Here is a 21,069-nt window from a genome sequence, read left to right on the forward strand (position 1 = left end):
AAACTCATATCTCCTTCAACTAATAGTTCATACAAAAATCACACTCCTGGGTGTGCACACTCCTCTTCAACCACCATATGGCCTTATTTAGATAACAGCCTGTGCTTCATTCTTGCAAAATGGTGGAGAAAAAAAATCTTGTAATGCTTTGAGTTAGTTGTGTTAAATAAAAAAGGAGATAAATTGCTGTCTCTTGCATACAGACTTTAAAAAAGAAGTTTTAGTCAAGATAACTAAATGTAGTGAATGTCAGTTATAGAGAAATGTAGAGAATTCTGATTTTTGAGCAAGGGAAGAAAGATCTATTTTTGATAACAGATAAAATGAAAATACATCAGGCATTAGTGTTAAAAGATAGTCAAAAACCTGTTGGAAATTAGATAAACTGTACAGAAATAAATAAATAAACAGAAAAATGTCTGATCATGCAGCAGGTAGATTAGATCCAAGATTACAGTGTCTTAAAAATAATGAAAATGAATCAAGGTCCACTGGGGTTGTGTTTTGATGCTTTTCTGCCTGTGTGGAATATTCCTCATGAGCAAGTCTAGAGGCTATTTGCAAACGGGTTTTGGTGTCTCTGCACAAGTCTGGACCAGTATCAGCACATCTTTCAGCTCTGACTCATTAACTCAGCTATGAAATAGGGAATGTTTCAGCTCAAATATGTACTAAGGCACTAAGATGGTTTCTGATACCAGTGTGAGCATCTTCTGTGTGCTGTGGGCATTGCCTTTACTTGCAAATATTTTCCATTCTTCTTATCTTTTTGTAAGCACTTGTGTGCTTACAGCACTTCAGGAAAAATTAACACTGCAAGGATGTGAATAGAAGAGTGAACTTTAGAGAGATGAGAGAAGAGAGCAGTAGATAAAGGGCTGGACAACAGCTCTAGCACACCACCAAAATACCTGTATGTTGCAACACAGTCTGAACATGGAAACATTCAGAATAAAAATACATCTGTCCTGCACCAGTTCTTTGTGGCTCAGATAGGGGTATGTGTATGTACTGTACAAAGAAATTATGGAAGTGAGCTACGGAAGAGACGCATTCAGCTTCTATTGGCTTTGGAGCGATGTCCTTGTTTGTTCCTCTGAGTACCGAGGAATATTAAACTGCTTACTAAATAAAAAGGGTCAGACAAATAATACTTGAGAAAGAATACAGCTGAATGTGGTTGAAAGTTATGTTTCATTCTAGAGAGAGAAGAAACAAACCAAGACTGACCAGTGACTATCTCGGTGGGCACACAGCATGAAGATCCTGTAGAAATTCTGTTGTGGCTTTTTTCAGGATTTTGAAACTAACCTGGTGAATGAGGGGAACTGCAATTCCATGCAAGCTTGTCAGTCTTGTTAACTTTTTACTGTTACTTAGTTATTTTTCTTTATTGTCACAACACAGAAATAGATGGGGCCTGTGCTTGTTGAATAGGGACACAGATTGCCTTTAGGACAAATTCAGGACGTTCTATTGACTTAATTGGTAACATACTAAGCACTAGATGCCTAAGCAATTATAACCTCTCCATGTATTGCCCTGAATTCTTGCATTATAACTAATGTTTTACATAATGCATCACTTCTCCATGGGGATTGCAAGCAGAGAAATCACCACAGCTGGATCTAATGTTTTCAGCAACCTGGTATTGTTCCAACAGCCTGTGAAATAGATGGAACAGCAGTGAGAGTCCTACTGTTGCTTTGTCAGTAACCACATCTTCCAGAGACTGGGATATCATCCATTTTTATCCCTTTTGCTTTAAAAAAAAATCCCAAACCAAACAAAAAACCTTTTTACTGTGTAAATATTGTTTGAGCATCTATTCCAGCATTGGCAATAGTTGGAAATTTTTACTGCTTACTGCATGTGAAGCAACTTTGAGGTGCCCACAGAGTGATCAAAATATTTAGATTATTTAAAATAGTAGCAGTAAGATCAGGAATGAAATTAATCCTGTAGCAAGAAATTATTCTTGGTCTAAGAGGAATTCTTGGTTTATTCTTGGTCTAACTCTTGAGGGATATCCCACCTACACAGAGTGCTTAACTCTTAAACTGCCTGGCTTTCCCTGGTGGTTAAGAAACTCCATCTGGAATAAGTTTCTTTCTTTTGAAGAAGAGCTGAGTGGGGAGATGAAGGTACTCATATCACTAGTGACTAATGGGGATGTGTAGAGAAGATGTTTTGTATCAGAGTACACATGTGCATGCAGTTTGGTCTTCGTTTTCTCCAGTGTTTTGATCTCTGTGTAAAAAGTATCTGGCAAATTAAAAAAAAAAAAGAATAGAAGCAATAAAAAAAATATAGCTCTTCCCCTTCATTTGTTCATTGTGTTTTGCACAAATTAGAGTGACTAAGTGAAAGGAAATGTAGGGGTTTGCAGCTTGAGACTAGATTAACCCATTGGTGTGGAGAGACCTAATAGGATACCAGAGAAGAAGATTGATAAGGATCAGCAGGTTAGAAAAGGTGTATTTTTACGGTGCTTGATGTATGAAGCAATGACAGAGGGAGTAGCAATGGTAGTGGATAAAAGTTTGTGCCTTTGGACTTCCCCTTTTTCCTTCAGCATAAAAAAGAGACTGGTATGTGAGTGTAGCTCAAAATATATTCTACTATGAGACTGGTAGGATTTTTAGGTCAGCTTTTGTTCTTTTGGGTTTTTTTTTAAGCTTTTGAGTGGGTAGTAGAGTGATTGATTGTTTCTGCAATTGGTGTGTGTTACAAGTCCAGTGACATTCATTGTTCAGTGGTGGACATGCAGCTGTGGGCCAGAGCAATGCCTGTGGCTGTCATTCCCTCTGCACAGAAGTGAGGCCACTCTACAAAGGCTTGGAATCATAGAGTCTTTACACACCAATGCAACAGAACCGTGAATATCTCTGTTTCTTTGTCAGCAGGGTTTTTGCCTTGGTGTTAGGTGGATCTAAACAGGTTAGGGACAGACCTAATCGAAAAAAGGCGAAAATTGGAAGGGAGGGAGAAAATCAGGGCACAAGGAAAAAGATGGAAAGGGAGTGAAAATGTTTTTGATACTAAAGCTGAGAAGGAGAAAAGTGTCTGGAAGAAACCTAGCTAATGACTCCAGTGGAGCAACTGTTGTTCTGTAACAAGAAAGAAAGAAAGGCTTTACGATTTTCCTCTGCAAGTTCCAGCAGTATCCGTGGGAGGATTGATGTTTTCTAATTTTGTAAGCTGCAGCAGGGGTGTTAAATATTGGTGACAGATCAGATTGGAATCGTGCACATAAAGGTATTTTGAGTGGTGAGAGAAAGACAGGCTGTCCCAAAAAGATATCTGAAAAGAGTCAGTAAAGAATTCAGTGCCTTTTTCTTTCTTTTTTTACTAAAACATCATCTGTGAGGTTTGACAACAAATGGTTGTAATTAATGAAGTCACAGTGCAGATGTCAATATCTCTTCTTTCTGATGCATTCAATTGTAGGAAAAAAAGAAAACTGTGCAAAAGGTGATTTTGGGGTAGTTTTGTACAGGAGGGAATTGTATGAGGAGCATCCATGGATTGATGTGATTTTTAGTTCTCAGAAGGAATTCTCAGGATGATGAGGAATCCATTTTGAGGAGTTAACATTCCTAGCAAGTGAGTTACTGGACCAGCACCTGCTCTGCAAGCACCAGTCTGTTCTGATTGGCACCAAGGGGCCAACATGAATGCATTGTTGGAAGCTTTGCAGCAAAGCAATGAAAGGAGTTGTACAAGCTGTGGTTCTGCCTCTCATCTCGGAATGGGGTTACTGCTCTCCAATTTCCATTCACAGTCACAGTATTTCAGCTTGAACAGCACTTTCTGACAAAGACAGGAGCTGACACTGTACTGCACTGTCATTTGGCTTAGAGGGATACTTAAGCTTCTGCTGGCTTAAACAAATAGGAAGTAAATGGACAAATCCCTCCTCATTTCATTACTCCCTCTTCTGTGCCCCACAGTGAAAGTAATCGGGAAGAGCATTCATGATCATGTTTACTGTAATGACCCTCTCCTCTGGGGATACTCTTGTGGCATCTTCTAATGTTAATTTAGTATTGATTTATGATTCTAATTGATATGCTCTAGCTCTTGTTCATTAAGTGACCACATGCAGGGTTCTCGTATTTTGTGTGTTCCCTGTAAAAACCTGTGCACTTCATTAAATCTCAGCATTAAAGAAAGTGTTTCCAGGCAGAGCAATATTCCAACAGCACATAGCAAATGTGCAGGAGGGTCCCAAGGTCACAAACTCCTTTCAGAGGTTAATTAAGTCTGAAAGAAAGGTATGCTGTTGTAATTAAATAGTAATGAATGAGAGGCCAGGAATATTTGGTGCATAATGCAGTACCATGAGGCAAAGCCAAAATCATCTGCAAATTTATTGTTTTATTTTGTATTCTATTATAAAATACCCTTGGGTGTCAGTGTAATTTTTATTCTCCAACTTTCCTATGACAGAATGGGGATTAAGTGGTCAGCCCTGTCATGCATATATGTGATCATAATACACCTCAGTAGGGGTTTCTAAAACTGTAATAGCATTCCCAGTATGCTGAAGAGGGCTTTCATCAGGAGTGTGATGCCTTCCCCATTCTGCGGGATCACATTTTTAGTCAGAGGGGAAAGTGCTTCCTTTCCACGTTCACACTGGAAAAGCCATGGCAAGTTTTGTTTTCTTTTAGTAGCGCCAGCAGAAATACAGTCATGTTCATGACCCTTTTTAAGAGTTCATCAAAATTCCTCTTTTAGTTCCTGTGCTTCTAGGATTTAATATTTCAGCGTGTTCAAGTGCATTAGGCTGGATCATGACACAGGACCATACACAAGTTGTCAATCCAAGTGTACCTTTTCTTTGTTTTCCCCAACCTTCTTTGAAAATGAGCCAATTCTGACATTCACACACTGACTTGTTCCACTCTGTTATCTCTGAAGAGTTAATTATTTTAATCTCTAAATATATTATATGAATCCAGAGATCAAAAGCATGAGTTACCAGGAGGTTGTAGCTTTAATTCCTTATTTCTGTGTTTAAAAAGTAATTTTAATTATTTTATTTTCTCATCTGAAAGCTGCATTTGCAAACTGTTTTTCCCACATTGTAAAAGACAGAAATGGGGAAAACTGCTCCTACACACTCCTCCTCCTTGGAGCTCTTCCATGCACCACCATCAGCCAGGAGCACAAATGAAAAGAAGTGGCCCTTTTATTCCACAGCTTGGCCTCTGGAAAAGCTGTATTGTTTCATGAATGCTGCAGCCTGCCCTTCTTGGGCCTTAGAGCTGATTGTGACCCTGTTGCTTGGAACAAAGATATTCTCCACCTCCCTCTCTATCATGGACATACCTATCTAGGTAAGGGAGGTGGTGTTTTTTAGAATTAGGGAACCACATAGCCTGAAACACTCCAGATGGGATCCCCAAAAACTGTTGCTGTGTCAAGTGCACCTGAGGGTCATTGCTGCCTAGAGAGAGTGGGTGTGCTGCACTTCCTAAAATACATGGAGCTGGATTTGAAGGTGAGAATGATCCAAAATCTTGGTGCCTTTTTATCAGCATGTAAGTCCAAATTCCAATTTATTACCAGTTGGCTGGCTGTAGCTGGCTGGTGCAGGCTTGTTTTGCATTGGAATTTAGCAGGTATTTAACAGAACTTAGGCAATGGCTTTGCTTACAATGAAGTAGAATTTTCTGTTAATCTTCAGGAGGACTTTCCATTCCTCTCCAAGAACAATTACAAAAGTAATCTCAGTCACAGTTTTTCTGCCAATAAAATATGAATCTCTTACCTCATTATCAGGCAGAGAGGTCTAATCCTCCTAACTTTACACATTTTTCAAAAACTTATCAACCTGAGAATTAATGTATTACTACTACCTGCTGGTATTAAAATGTGTGGAAAGAATTATCTTGTAGTGAGTTTTAGACTGAAGGAATGTGCCACACTGTCATTCAGATGAATTACATCCTGTGTTGAATGACATCTCTGATGATGGTTACACTCCATGTCACCTGTGGTAGTCTTCAGGCTACTCCCAGAGCATCTCAATATACCCTAATTCAAAGTGTCTGATTCACAGCTCATCTGTGTCCAGTCTTTTCCAGAACATTTCCAATGCTGCATCCATTCAGGGTTCTCCTCTCCCTTCTTTTAGTGCACATGGTGCAGATGGCAGCAGGGATATTAGACCTCTGAATGTCTTCCCTAAGGAAAAATTACTATAACTGTATGTAAAGGGAATTGCTTTTAATAAGAGCTCATCGTTGCACTTGTATTATTTATAGGCAGCTCTGTGTCCTTAAGATCTAGTTCTCATCCTATAAGAAAAGGTAATTAATATGTTGAAATTTAATAAAAGATTAAGTCAAAGTGATTATGACAATAATAGAACTTAGTAGAATAGCAGTTAAGGGTTATATGATTTTTTAATCACAATAAAATGTGAAGTTCATATGGGGGTATTATTACATTTTTTTATAATAAGCAGGGCACCAACAGCATCAGTGTTAACATCAAATTATTTTCAGCTACTCTACTTGATAGACAATTACTTGTGCAGAGGCCAAGACAGGAATTTTTTGAAATATGTGTTACTTATCAAGAATCAGGTATTTTCTGTCTGAGTGCTTTTAACCCACACAGACAGAGGGAAAGGAGGAGGATTGAGGAGGTACATGTACGTTTGTAATGTTTTTAATGCCTCAATCCAGTGCACAGGGTTGGTTTTTTTTCTGTGATTGCCACTTACAAATAAGAACAAATCTCTACATTGACCTGCATCTCATATCTGTCAGGTAGGTAGTTATCTCAATGCTTTCATTTGTGCTCTGAAGTGGCAGTAAACTAAATGCTGCAGACACAAACAGGAAGACTGCCTCAGGTTCTTTTCAAACTTTCCCTCCATAGCACGATTTCCTTGCTTTAGATGAAACATTAATAAGGACAGCCAGCTTAAGTAACAGGCAGTAGGAGCTTGGTAGGTAGATCCTAGCCACAGCCTGGGTATTAAAAGCTTAATAATAAGCAGGAGTAACACAAACCTACTTTCTCAGCTGAAAATTTGCTGTAGCACCTTAGTCTGACAGGTGGGTGGGGAGAGATGGACAGACACACACATTTGTTTCTTGAACACAGTTAAGACCCTTACATGTGAAGCTGGCAGTGTTCTGGAAACAAGCACAGCACGCACTGCCATTATAACTACTACCAGTCTCTGAGCTGTTTTAAAGCTAGCTCAGATTTGTATACACTTCAGTCAACCAAGTTCTCAATGTAGCCTTGGAGACCCTTCACAATGCCCTTTAGATTTCTCTTGGTCATGCTTGCAGGTTTTTGGGGTTTTTTTTCAGATTTTTTTTTCTTTTTTTGTGTGTGTGGTTTGCATTTTAGTTGGTGGTGGTTGGTTTTTTTTCCTTAGCAAAGATTATCTGGAAAATTGCTCCGTTTTAAATGTATTAAAATATAACAAAATAATTTTACATCCTCTTCTGCTCTACCAATTCTGAATGCAATGATGAATTTGCTTCTGAGCTTGAGTTTTGCATTGGACTCCTTGTGTGTTCTGACTCACCAGCTGTGCTGCCAGCTGTGTTGTGTGTAGCTGTGCTGGTTTCAGATGGAGCTGATACAGAGCTTCCCTCTCCCTGGAGAGGAGAGATGCTGGCTCTGTGTGCCAGGCAGGGCTGTACACGTGCAGGGTTGAAGGACTGGGACCTAGGGAGGATTTTAGCACGTGCTTGCAGTTTCTGGTGCTTGTCAGTGATAGCTATAGTCAAGGCCTCACAGTGGTAGAAATATATTGTGATCTGAAGGAAGGATTACTTGAGGACCTTGACATCTTCCAGAATTTTGCTGCCTTGATATATTTGTGATCCCTGGAATTGTTCAAGACCAGTCTAGGTGGGACTTTGAGCAACCTGATGTCATGGAAGGTGTCCCTTCCCATGGCAGTGGAGTTGAAACTACCATGATCATTAAGGTTCTATCCACTGAAATCCTTCTATGATTCTGTGAATTGCAGTTAGCTTTTTCTCCTGAGTTAGGACTGCCAAGTCTGTACCAAACATAAAAACCAGCACAGACTCCTGTGATTATGAAAGCCATTTTATGTTGAGCTGAGGATCAGTATTTCCTTGGTAAAATTAATTTAATAAGCAGAAGGTGACATTTTAGTAGGTCAAATGAGAGTACCATGTGTCCACACTAGCCACTTCCCAGGTATGAGAGGTCTGAAAGGATATGGCTTGCTTCAGCCTTTTATCACCTGTGAGCTAAATTGTGAAATAACTAATATAAACCAGATCTTCAGCTTTTGTAAGTTACCTTGGCTTGATTAGTTGCTGATCAGTTATTCCAGCTGAAAGGAAAAGATTTTATCTTCTGAATATCTCTGTGACAGCTGGTGTTTTTGAGTGGTGAAGGAAGCTCTGAGAAGCAAGAAGGACTTCAGGTTTTGACATGGCCAGTTCAAAGTTTAGGGTTTTTTCCCTGAAGGGGTATTTCCCACCCTTACACTGGATATATGGTTGTGCAATTACACCGTCTTCTTTTCAGGTTAGCCATCCAGGGAGCTGCAGGGAGTTCCCTCTGGTGTTGGGGGTGGCAATGGCTAACTTCTAAAACAGGCCTTTTTTTCAGGAGGCATTGGAAGCTGACTGCCAGGGGGAGTGTGGTATTTGCTGGGTCCCCAGGACGAAGGAGGAATTGAGAATCTGACTCCATGTTCTAAGAAGGCTACTTTATTATTTTATGATATTGTATTATATTAAAGAATGCTGTACTAAAACTATACTAAAGAATAGAGAAAGGATACACACAGAAGGCTTAACAAGATATTAATTAAAAACTCCTGACTGACTCCACAGAGCCCTGACACAGCTGGACGGTGATTGGTCATTAAGTAAAAATAATTCACATGAAACCAATCAAACAACCACTTGTTGGATAAACAATCTCCAACCACATTCCAAAGCAGCAAAACAGGAGAGAAAAATGAGATAATATTGTTTTTCCTTTTTCTCTGAGGCTTCTCAGCTTCCCAGGAGAAGAAATCCTGGCAAAGGGATTTTTCCAGAAAATATGACAGTGACAGAGGAGGAACTTGACTGCAGCTAAGCTAACGGAGAATTTTACAGCTAGAATAGCATTTACTTGTACTTGGGAGTCTTTGGGAAAGCAGACAGTTCATATAGTAGCCAGGGTAACACTGCAGCAGGTTTCCTTACATTACTGTATTTCATTGCAAGTAGGTTTGTTCACTAATGAGCAGTGAAAAGAAATAAAAATTTAGGTCTGTCAACCAAGTCACTGTCAACCAGACATTCTTTTGCATCTATTAAGGTGCAGAGCATAGGTATGAACTTACCTGTTTGGTACAGCAGTTTAAATGTTTTACAGAAGAAAATGTCAAGAGAGCTGATTTTTCCCTTGATGAACACATTTTGTCAGTCCCTCATTCTTTATCCCTTATAAAAAGTTTAGCACATAAAACCCTGGTAGAAAAACTATTTCAATTGAGTACATCAGGCTGTGATCAGAAGGCAGATTTATTGATACGTGAGAGTAGCAGCTTTATTTGTTTCTTAATTTCATCCATATGTCAAGTAACTATAAAAGGTGGTTTTATTCTTTAATTAGAGCTTCATCAGAGGCATTTTAATTGCATCTGTGCTCATGAAAATAGTTGTTTGAAACACTTTTAATCTCTTGAAAGAGAGAATTGCTTGTGTGCATTCATAACTGTAAACCTGTTGACTTTGCTAACTAAAATATGGCATTGGTACCTTGACTCTGTAGAGGCTGTGACAGAGCCAGAAGAGCAAAACAAGGATTAAAGTGAGAAGGATCTCTGCCAGGTGCAGGAGCTTTACAGAGCTGTGATGCTCCAGCCCACTGAAGACAGAAACCCTGGTATACTAAACAGTTTTCCACCAATTCCTTCAGAGCTCTAAGCCTACTTTTCATCTTTTCAATTAGTACAAACCTTAAAAGAATTTCTATTAAACTTTGCAATACCTTGTTGTCTAAATCACAGAAAATGAAATACAGTCATCCATTGTACAGCTAAATTGTGGAGAAGTGGGAGAATTCTCCCTTGAGTTTATCTGATGAAAGGGAGGGTGCTTTTTGGTAGAGGTTACTCAGCATCAAATAGAGCCCAAGTCTCATTTTGTATGCGCATTTATCTTCTGCAGTCTCTCTAATTAATGCTGCAGTGCTGTGCTAGGCAAGAGGTGCAGGTACCTTTTGAAATGCTAATGCTCTGCTGGAATATCCTGCTTGTCTGTCAGCTCTGGAGAAGCTGCAGCAGAGGTCAGCAGCAAAAGGTTTAATAAAACTTCTGCCTCCTAGTGACTTACCCAGTTTCAGTCATACAGAGACAACAGACTTCAAACAGCTCTCTGCTGTTCTGGGTCTTTTCTCCATTCCTTGCCACGTGGGCTCACAATTCCTAAAAACATGAAGTGATAGGTTTTGTTCCTCTGCGTAGTCCAGGTCTGCAAATTATTATAAACCTTATCAGTGTAAGGGCTTGAAACTTGAAGGAATTATGTTAATATGTTTAAGGTACTCAAGCCCATCTTCACCAAAAATAAAAATGGTTTGCTCAGTGGCTTCTCTGCAGGCAATCAGAGCCTAGGATAAAGAAGCATATTCAATAACTGTACAAAATCAACTTTGCCTTTCAATAATTGTGTTGCAATCAGATGTTTTGGTTTTCTTCTGAAGACTTTTTCTACGAGTAGGTGTTCTTTAAACAAATTTTTATATGACAATTCACTTTTCATGGCATCCTACTCATAGGTAAGTGTAGAGGTGTCTCTTTGTGGCCACAAAACAGAATATCCATCTATAAAATGATGTGTATGTGAAAATCAGAAAAGAAACTGCAGGCCCAAACAGAGGAAGCATAATACAGACTTTTGAAAACCTGCAGATTTCCTCTTGTTTGCTTGAAACAAGTTGCTCAGTAAGGGGATAAATCTCTTCTCATTGCACTCATTGACTCCTCATGTAGAAAGGGCTCTAGAGGATTGCTGCTGCAAGCTACTTACTTCAGTTCTGGAAGCAAAGGGCTTCTTCAAGCTCAACCTCCCCTGCAAAGATGTTCCTCCCCATTTTTCTAAATATGTAAACAGATGCTAAACTCAGAGCAGGTACTTAAGGTACTTCAGTGAGAGTAAGTAAAGTAATGGAAGCAGGGAAATCCCAATGACCATCTTTCACATGTAACTCCATACTGTTTGATTGTGCTTGACTTTTAAATGTTCTTAGTGATGTGAAAGTTCACAGAAAGGACACCTAGAGTTTAAATACCAGTCATCCAAACTGACTTTTGAAATTGTATAGTTCATTTTTCAAGCCACACTGAAGATATTGTTAGTAACTCTCTGATTAGGTGGAAAATTATAATATGCATGTTTCTAGCATTTCTGGGAAAGAAGAGGAATTGTTTATCTTGTCTTGGAAAAGTCTGTTGCCTTGTAGCAGCAACATCTAACTTGGCATTCCATGAAGCCCTGAGCCTGCTGTGGCTTCTAGTGCCATCTTTTTGAGACTAGTTTCTAAATATCTTTGTGTAGTTTGTGGCTGCTCTAAGTTTACCACATTTTAGGTCACATCCTTTTGATTCTTCATGCAAAGTATAAAATGTTAATAAATACTTTACACTTCTTTAATGACTATTTTTCCCCAATTTTTTGAGCATATTCTGCCATCTGTTGCTTTGAAATGAAAAGGGAAAACTGTTTCAAGGGTCTTACCAGCCTCTATCTTCTTAATGAGTCAGATGCCCTCACCTGTCAGAGGCTGCAGTGCTTATCTTCTCCCCCCTTTCTTCTGGCTTTGACTCCTAGAAGATTGGAGTCTGGCACTTCCAGACAAGTGTTTGTACTTTGCTTGCATTCAAAATCATGTGCTTGTGGGTGACTGAGGCACTGGAGTGTTTTTTGCCCCTGCTTTAATGTGCATCCCTCAGCCACACTGCCCTATGCAAGGATGAAAACTCACAGCTGCTCAGCTCCCTTTTTTAAAATTCCATTTGCCAAGGATCCAACAGGAAGATAAGGTGCTTGAGCCTGTGCAATGCTGAGTTGTGCTGAATAGCTTCAGCTTTAAGTTGCTCTAAGATCATGTATTGCCGTCAGCTATCCTTTATTTTAAGAAACACTTCAGTTTGTGTGTTATATAAACAAGACCACAGGTACTTAGCTGCAGTCCCTGGGAGTTGCTTGTTCTGAGCATACTGAGTTTTTCATTAAGTACATGTACTTACCTGAACACAGGAGGATGTTCAGCACCATGGCAAACAAGTGAGTAGTTCTTAAATCTCATAGCATGATTTATTTTCATTCTCCATCAGCTGCAACTGGAGAAAAGCTTCAAATATTGACTATTAAAAAGAAAAATGCAACAGTTGTAGCTATCATTAACTCTCATCTTTGTCACTGAGGGACAAGGTTTTGAGGGAGGGTGTAAGCTTCTTTGGATTTGTAATGATAATGGGAGAAAGTTGTGTCTCTCCCCTCTGGAAGATGTCCCCCTGATGTGTGCTTTGCATAGCAGTTTGAGCTGAAGATAATATGTTCTTCAGTTTATTTTAGATACTTTTTTGTTATTTGCAAGGTGACACTGCATACCAGACAAGCATAAATGAATGCATTGTTGCCTTCATATCTTCACACACTTTTATCTTTTTCTTTAAATCATAGGGTTTGCAAATGAAATAATACTTACATGCTCGTTAACACTAAGCTCCTTAAAAAGTAAGGAAAAATAAAAGAGGCCGTTTTTCAAGGTTGCCTAATATTCCAAGTACTTTTAACCCCATAACTATCTGATTGTAATATGCAGATATGCTAACAGTCTGTGCAAAGAGTTTAGCTTATCTGTGTATAGTTTGAGGTAGGCATACACTCGCTTTCTTTGTTAAATTGTTAAGTGTTTACAGTGCTGGTGTTGTACCTCCTCCCTTTTTTTTTTTCCTTAGGTCTTATTAAATCACATCTGGGTTTATTGTAGTGTGCTGTTTGGGAATTGTTTTGTGAATTGCATAATGAACATTAGGGTTTATTAAGGCCTGTGAAGAAGGTGTGGGAAACGGTTGGGGTTTTTTTTGTTGGTGTTGTTTTTTTCTCTCTGAATTCATACAGAACTAGCACATCATTATCAGTGACACCCTGCTACAAACATTGTATAATGATAAAGGAGGTTTGGGGGATTGAAAGAGCAGTGGTGGGAACCATGGAGTCAGAAAAATTGTAAGCTTACTGTCTTCAAGAGAGTCTTGTTTGGGAGGTAGAGGGTGGACAAGCTAAGGACTGGGGTTCAGCTGTTTTTTAAAGCCTCTTGATAATAATAAGTTATGGAATCATTTGTGTCATCTGTTCAAGATCTATCAAACCGAAATTCTTTTCTATGGTCAGTTTGAATTGATTAATTATATTGGTATTTTTGTGTTGGGCTTCTGAGCTGCAGGTGTGAGTCTTTCTTGTGGTAACCTTGTAGGTAATGCAGGAAGGTATTTATAGGTTGAAAAGACATAAACTCTGAATATATCTCACTCTCTGACATTTCTCCTTTACCCAGGAACTCACCTCTGTGCAGCTACTTGGAGCATCCAAATATGCTGCTCTGACACAATATATAAAGGGTACCTGCTTGTGCTGTACATGTCTCTGAGAGTAAAAAGGCACTTTGATCTTCACAGCAGATAACAGTATACTTTTGACAGATTTAAACAGACCTAACACCTTTCTGATGAGAACAGCCCTCACTTACTCTTTCTGTCAGGACATCAGGAGGGCAAGCTGAAAGTGCAGTTAGCAGTTAGCAAATATAGAGTGGAGACCATTAACTTTTGTTTTAGCTTTGGGTGGGTTTTTTTGTTAAACTGTGATTTTAATGCTTATCCTGAAGTAGTGCTAGAGAGTTTTATCTTCTGTATTCCCAAGTGCTAGATGCTTAAAAAAGTCAGAGCTGACTTTGCTTCATGTTCATTCTGCAGCATTTTATCCTCACTGGTTTTTATTCCACAGGGATGTAGCTTGTGTGTGCCTATCAGTCCAGGGTAAAAGACACCCATTTTCAAATTTATTTTTAGTAGTGAAGAAAAAAATATAGGGAACCCACTCTGAGCCCTCAGATGATACAGCTGGGAACACATGGTTTGTCTGCATGGGATTATTTTCTATGCTGTAGCTGAAGAAATAAAAGGGTCTGCAGATACTGCCTTTAAATGCTCATGTCTCTGATGTTAACATTTGTTTAAAAAAGGTTAATTGCATGCAATTATGTGCTAAAGGAGCTGCATCACAAGAAAAGTCAATAGTACTAGGAAACTGTAACTTTGAATTAATGATAGAGCTGAGCAGTTAGCCCAAGCATTTTATTTAAGAAGGCAGCATGGGTTTTTCTTTAGTATAAACTGCTAAAGTGTGATCATTTTGTGTGGGTTTTTGTGGTTCTTTTTTTCTTTTTCACAACTGTGTGAAAACGCATATTTTACACTTCACACTGAATTCTTAAAATGAGTGAATAAAGAAGCAAACATTCTGATGTTTTAAATTTAACACTGGTGTTAAATATGCTAAATGTTAGTGTACATTAGTGCTGAATATTTAAAAACAATATTGCTGTGTCTATTAGATGTATCACTTGAAGGAAAAAGGCACAGTTGTGCTTGTTTGCAGAACCTCAGAGTATAATAGCTTTTATTTATTTTGTAATCTGTCTATGATAAGAATCAATTCCTGCTTTATGGTGCTGGTGACTAAAAATTTACTGGGGTAAATGGAAACTATGTCAAACTTGCTGGAATCTCTCTTTTTTTTTTTTTTCCCATTTTCCAGCCCAGGGTCCTGGGAGTTCATAAAACTGTTCAGTCAACATTCAGCCTTTACCCAGTTTGAATAAATCATCTAGCTGGTATCCATCTCCTAACTGCTGAGAAATAGTGTTGTTTTTCCTTCCTAAGCTAGGTAAACTTTTAAAGGTTTCATGTGGAAATTATGGGGGTTTTATGTAAAAGAAGTTAGATAAAAGATAAGCAGTTTGACATGGAAGTGCCTTTGGGTCCTTATCTGAAAGTAATCCTGGCCCTCATGACTCCATACTCATTTTAGATGGATGTAGTATGATTCTAAAATACCCTGATGAGGAAAAAAAATGGCAAGTCCAAAGAACAACAGAAAGCACACACCTAAATCCAAACAGAATAAACCCCTCAACATACAGAAAAACCAAAAGAGATTGAAAAGAGTAAGAAAAACTCCAGTTGGCTCAAACCTCTGAAGATTTTTTGTTGCCCAGTGCCTGGTGTTATCCTTCTTGACAGCTCTAGAAAAGACTTTGTAGACTAGGCTGATCTTACATGAATTTTGTACTTTCAGTCCCATTAGGATTAAGGATTTGGCTCACTCCTGATAAATGTCAATATAAAGCAGCAGAGAATCAAGCCAGCTGAGCTGGTCATGACCTTATATGCATAGTGATAATTAATAGCTAATGAGACTGATAAAATATGGTTCTGAAATGCAGTAGACTGCATCATCAAGACTGTTTAGAAATTAAAATTTTAAATTGCACTAGGAATTAAAGACATATTTTGCCATCATGGGCAAAAAGTTAAACTCCTTCACTAAAGGATGTGTGTCAGATATGTCACTGAAATATGTCATCTTCAATACAGTTATGCATCAGAATAAGAATTATTCATTAATTTTAGTTCAGAGGGCAGGAAAACATGGGTTAGACTAATATAATACCTGGTTTTAATCTGTACTTTAAATAAGGGCAGCTGTTTTAACTTTTATGGAGAGACTTTTCTTGTTACTTTTCTCCTGACATCATTTCTTCCACTCAAATAGATGTAAGCTTGATGTGCGATTCTCCCAAGCCTGTTCTCCTGCACCAGAGCCTGCACTCAGGAGTAAATACAAAACTATATGAAAGCAAACAAGTGAAAACCAATTATTACATATATTCTTGAGTTACTTTAGTATGAAGTTTTTTTCCATAGAACTCTCTCAACTATTTCCCCTATTTCTGTATCAGTGCTAATCTCTGAGGTTAGTCAGTCAAGAAGAATTCTTCGCACAATAAACTTTGTTCAGTTGTGTTTGTTGGAAAGAGCTTTGACTCAAATCTGCTCACCTGGATCAAGAAATTTGTTCCACAGAACTCAAAAAGGACTGTGTCAAATGCAGCCTTTGACTCTATACTGAATGTTCCCTTACTTTTGTATCATAGTTGAGACAGAGACAATACAAAGAAGCACACTCCTTTTTCAGAAGGCTTCAAACCTGTTTTTATTATAGCATGCATGCTTTTTATGCATTCTTACAAAACTCATAAGTTTCCACTTTACTCATTGGTCACGGGAGACAAAGTGCTTATTGGAATAAGAAGGTTTCTCTTATTTATCCTTCTTTCTTTCTTGGTTTCTATGTCAACGACCTTGGTAGAGAATTCTTTCAGGGGTAAACGTGAATCCTCTTATCAAACTTCTCTCTGTAAAAACTGTAAAACCTCTTCCACACTTTTCCTAGTTTGCATAGTCAATGAGCTACAAAGAGCAGCCATCCTCCCTCTGAAGATTAAGCAGACATATTTTTTCATGTCTATGAGGCAGACAGTGGAGTTGAGATTTACTAATTTTTTTTTTTTTTTAATCATTAGGCATGACTTTCTGAACTTTCCTTGTTTCTGGTGTTTCTAAAAGGGAAGGAAAAAAGAAGGAATTCTTCTCTTCATGATCATTAATAGGAGGTTTAGACATCTTGAAATTTTGAAGTCCCCAGCCACAATTCTTTATTCCCTTTAGTCACTTCTGGTTTTGTGGTTGCTTCAAGTGAGTGATTTAGAGAGGATATGTTGAAAATGAGCATAGAGCTTCCTGGAAGAGGAGATGTGTTCAGGAAGCACAGCCAGGAGCCCCAGCCGAGCCCATGGAAAGTGCAACTGAAATGCCTGTTCCTTCTGCTTGGAAAAATTCAAACTAGCTTTTGATTGGAAATAGTTTCATTTTGGATGAGAACAAAAGCTCTGAATGAGCACTTGATTCTTAAAAGACACTTTTCTGGGTTTTTTTGGCTAATTCTTCTCTCACTTCTATCTCTTGAAGCATTCAGGAGAAATAAATAGTTGATTATTTAAAAGCACTGCAATTTGTAGCTGGTGTAGAGAGGGAAAAAAAAAAAGACACTTTTAGATTTATGTATGGCATTTTCAGTAAGATAAACAGCTTTTTCATCACAGTGGATGTCTATGTCATACCAAGCTGGCATTCCGTGACAAATGGCCGCTGTTCTTCCTACCCAACCTGCTGGAACACCTCCAGGTCTTGCATTCAGGGCCACCACTGAAATGCCTGGAGTGAGTTTACTTTTAATGGCTCTGTTTCAATCAGGAATAAATAATTGTAAAATAACAAATTGAAAGAGAATACCTGCAAGTTTTTAGGCTTGTTGTATTCAGTAAATATTTCATTAGGAAACTACTTATGGAAAGGTAAAAAAAAAAAAAAAAACTATTTAAATTTTAACTTTAGAAAATGTGGTATTTTTTGTACATTGGAAAGGTCAGTCTTTACAATGAGGGAGAAAACCTAATTTTCTGTTTAGTTTTGAACCATACTGATGGAGGCATATGAAACAGCACTGAAGCATTTGCATTTCTCCTACTTGATTCCTGTGTCCTCAGTCAAACCCTGTGCAGCAGGGACTGCCCTTCTCACTGCAGTGAGTGTTGGACCATCACTTCTGGAGGGATTCTTTTTAGAACATATCCTTTTAGAACAGCCTTAGTAATGTTGGAAAACAGGGAATTTGCAGTGCCATAGTTGCACATGACCTAACTCACAGCACTTGTACTTACCAGCTTCTACTGGAGCAGCTTTCAGTTTTCAAAGAAAATGGTTGCCAGTGATCACATCTCTTTTGAAATCTCTGCACGGACACAGAATATGAGATTTTTATAAGTTTTACTGATATGAGAAGTTTCTAGACCCTGCAGCATTCTTCTGAAATCATGTGGTAGGAAAAATATGTCCCAATATACTCTGCTCAATTCCTTGTAACACAGTTTAAACCGGAAACTAATTTGCTGATGAACTGTCATCCCCCTTGTAAAGTATAGTAGCCATGGAGTTAACTAAAATCACAGCTTTACTTTCAGAACTCAGTGCAGCCTTATCTGTTGAAACAGTGGAAATACTCTTTCACCTGTCAGCTGCTTCTTAAAACTCAAGAATTTGTGCAAGTTGGAAAGCTGTGTTGAGTGGTTTGAAGGGCATTGATATTCTTTCAAAAGATTTTCTTACGCTGTTCTTTCTATAGCACAGGGGAAGTTTCATTAGGAATTTGACATGAATTTATGCAATAAATTTTTTTAAGCATTCTGCAATTAAAAAGCTACATGTGGCAAGATAAGATAAATACCACAAAATTATTTCTATGTTCTCTGCAGCAATATTACTGTACAAATGATGGTTAGGAGTTGAAATTAAGTTCATGTGAGTTAAAAATCACTGAGCATTTGGCTTCCATATTTTGGGAATATTTTTAATAATTGAGAAGAGTAGAAATGAGATGACATCACTAACAACTAAAATACAAATCCTTGAAACATTTATGGCATACCAGCTGTCCGAGAAGCATCATCATCATCTTCTGACAAATGATATCCTCTGAGGCTTGATATACAGCACTCAAATATGCTATTTCAAACACTTTGCTGACTGAATGATACATTTGAAAGATATTTGAAAGTTGTCTTTCTAGGACCAGGCAAATAGAAGTCTTACTGACCCAGAGAGATATATAAGCATCTTAGTAAGAGAGATATATAAGCATCTAAGTAATGTGCAGCTCCCTCAGCAAAGGGACAATAGATTTACCAGTTTTACATTTTGTTTTGTTACCTTTTTTTGTATCACCTCACATCACCTTGTTTGAACATGCCTTTAAGGAACACATATTCCTTTATGAAGATAAATGCTTGTAGCCCATAGTATTCTTGAGAAAATAAATACTAAATATAGTAAGATGGATTAATTTTTCATTTCACTGCTCATTGCTTTCCTTTCAGCTTCTTGCCTGATTACATCAGTGGTGATTTTGATTCCATTCAGCCTGAAGTCAAGGAGTACTACAAGGTCAAGGTAAATTAAATCCCTTTGAATTTTTTTGTCATAGAGCATTGTAAGATCCAAGCCATTTGTGCTCCAGTTGGTCATGAAGTGATTCTGGGTTCATTGCTTCCTTTGAGGCTTCAGTTGTAAACACCTGAGAAGCTCTGAAGTTGTGCTTTGTGGTATGGTACTAAAATAAACACAGGAGGTGCAGTCCTGCCAGAATCCTGGGTGAGTTTTCATAGTATTAGGTGATGAAATAGATCATATTGTGGTAGAGATTACAGCACCTAGAAACTAGAATAAAACTTCCTGAAAAATCTGTGACTTCTTTTGCATGGTGAGATACAGAGAAATAAAGATTAAGTTACCATCATTCTCACCTGGTGGATATCCACATACTTTCTAGAGAGAGTTTCTCAGTGTGCTATTTGTAGGATATGATTTAACCTTTTTAGAGGAAAGCTGCAGATGGAGAAATCCATACCTTTCCTCACCCACTGAAGCACTGAATTACAGTCAACTACTTCTGCTACACTGGTGGAGTGCCCTCCCTAATGAGTTATTGGATAAATTCCTGCTTATGTTAATTTATTTCCAGTGAGCAGCATAAATGTAAACTCACTTTTCTCAGGTCTTAGGGCTCAAAGTTCTGCCAGTACCTGACCCTTGGGTATTTAACACTTCACCTGCCTCCTTGTTTAGGCTTTTGTGATGAGCACAGTTCTTCACCCTAGCATCTTGGACAGCAGGCTTCTGCAAATTCAGAGATTGCCTTGACATGCCAGCTTACCTTTGCAGCAGGCTGCACTTGCAAGAGAAGTGTTTGATCCTTCTGAAGCAGTTGACTTAATCTGTTGCTGATTCATGTATAAGAATGAAATTTGCCTAAAATCTTCCCTGATGGACTTGGGATCAAATGGTTAGAACAAAAGGTTTCAGACTGTGAGGGGAGGGCTGGAGTAGTGTGTAGAGCAGGGTTATATTCTCTCTCTGAGCACTGTGGGGTTTTATTTCCATATTCTACCCCATTTTTTAGGATGGAGAAATGAGTGATGGCTGTTCACCTCTAGGAGAACGGCTCAAGAAAAATGCTCAGGAATCTAAATTACAGCTTGGGAAGTGAAAATAGAATAAAAAAGCTTTGGGTTAATACTATTCACTACAGACTGAAAATTCATGATCTGTAAATAAATGAGTTCAATAAGTATTTGGACAACAGTCTTGGGTGCATGGTGTGACTCTTAGGGATGATGCTGTGCAGGGCTCAGAGTCGGACTCACTGATCCTTGTGGGTCCCTTCCAACTCAGCTTCTGTGAGTCTGTAAAAGGGGAAACTGCAAAATGCTCTACTCTGTTTGGCATAGACATGGGCAAGCCCCAGTACCAGCACAGGCTGGGGGATGGACAGATGGAGAGCAGCCCTGGGGAGAAGGACCTGGGGGTGCTGCTGGATGAGAGGCTGGACATGACCCAGCCATGGGCACTCACAGCCCAGAGACACAAACGTGTCCTGGGCTGCCTCCAAAGCAGCATGGCCAGAGGGTGAGGGAGGGGATTCTGCTCCTCTGCTCCTCTCTGGTGAGAGCCCACCTGCAGTGAGGCATCCAGATCTGGGGTCCACAACATGGACCTGCTGGAGTGAGGCCAGAGGAGGCCATGAAGATGATCAGTGGGGTGAAGGGATCAGGAGATGTGAAAAGGCTGAGAAAATTGGGATCTTCAGCCTGGAAAACAAAAGGCTTCAGAGTGACCTAATTGCAACCTTTCAGTACCTAAAGAGAGCATAAAAGAAACATGGAGACTTTTTACAAGACTATATAGTGACAGGACTAGTGGGAATGGCTTTAAATTGATAGTAGGTTTAGATTAGATATTACGGAGAGTTTCTTTATTGTGAGAGTGGTGAGACACTGGAAGAGGTTGCCCAGAGAAGCTCTGGTTGCCCC

At 38.8% G+C, this 21,069-nt stretch overlaps 1 protein-coding gene across 4 annotated transcripts in view; it reads left to right on the forward strand.

The window, feature by feature from the left end:
• The window catches only part of TPK1 (thiamin pyrophosphokinase 1), a 311,253-nt gene that overhangs the window by 132,927 nt on the left and 157,257 nt on the right, over positions 1–21,069 (forward strand). For 3 of the 4 annotated variants that reach the window (XM_071429756.1, XM_071429757.1, XM_071429758.1), the window contains one exon: positions 19,078–19,150. In XM_071429756.1, the coding sequence (XP_071285857.1) occupies positions 19,078–19,150 (73 nt within the window). Of the gene's footprint in view, positions 1–12,175; positions 12,303–19,077; positions 19,151–21,069 lie in introns of those variants that run through there. The other variant, XM_071429759.1, reaches the window with a different exon arrangement.

The sequence above is a fragment of the Agelaius tricolor genome, unplaced genomic scaffold (genome assembly GCF_023055355.1).
Source record: "Agelaius tricolor isolate 1412-34295 unplaced genomic scaffold, bAgeTri1.0.p SCAF_6, whole genome shotgun sequence".
Classification (NCBI taxonomy): Eukaryota; Metazoa; Chordata; class Aves; order Passeriformes; family Icteridae; genus Agelaius; species Agelaius tricolor.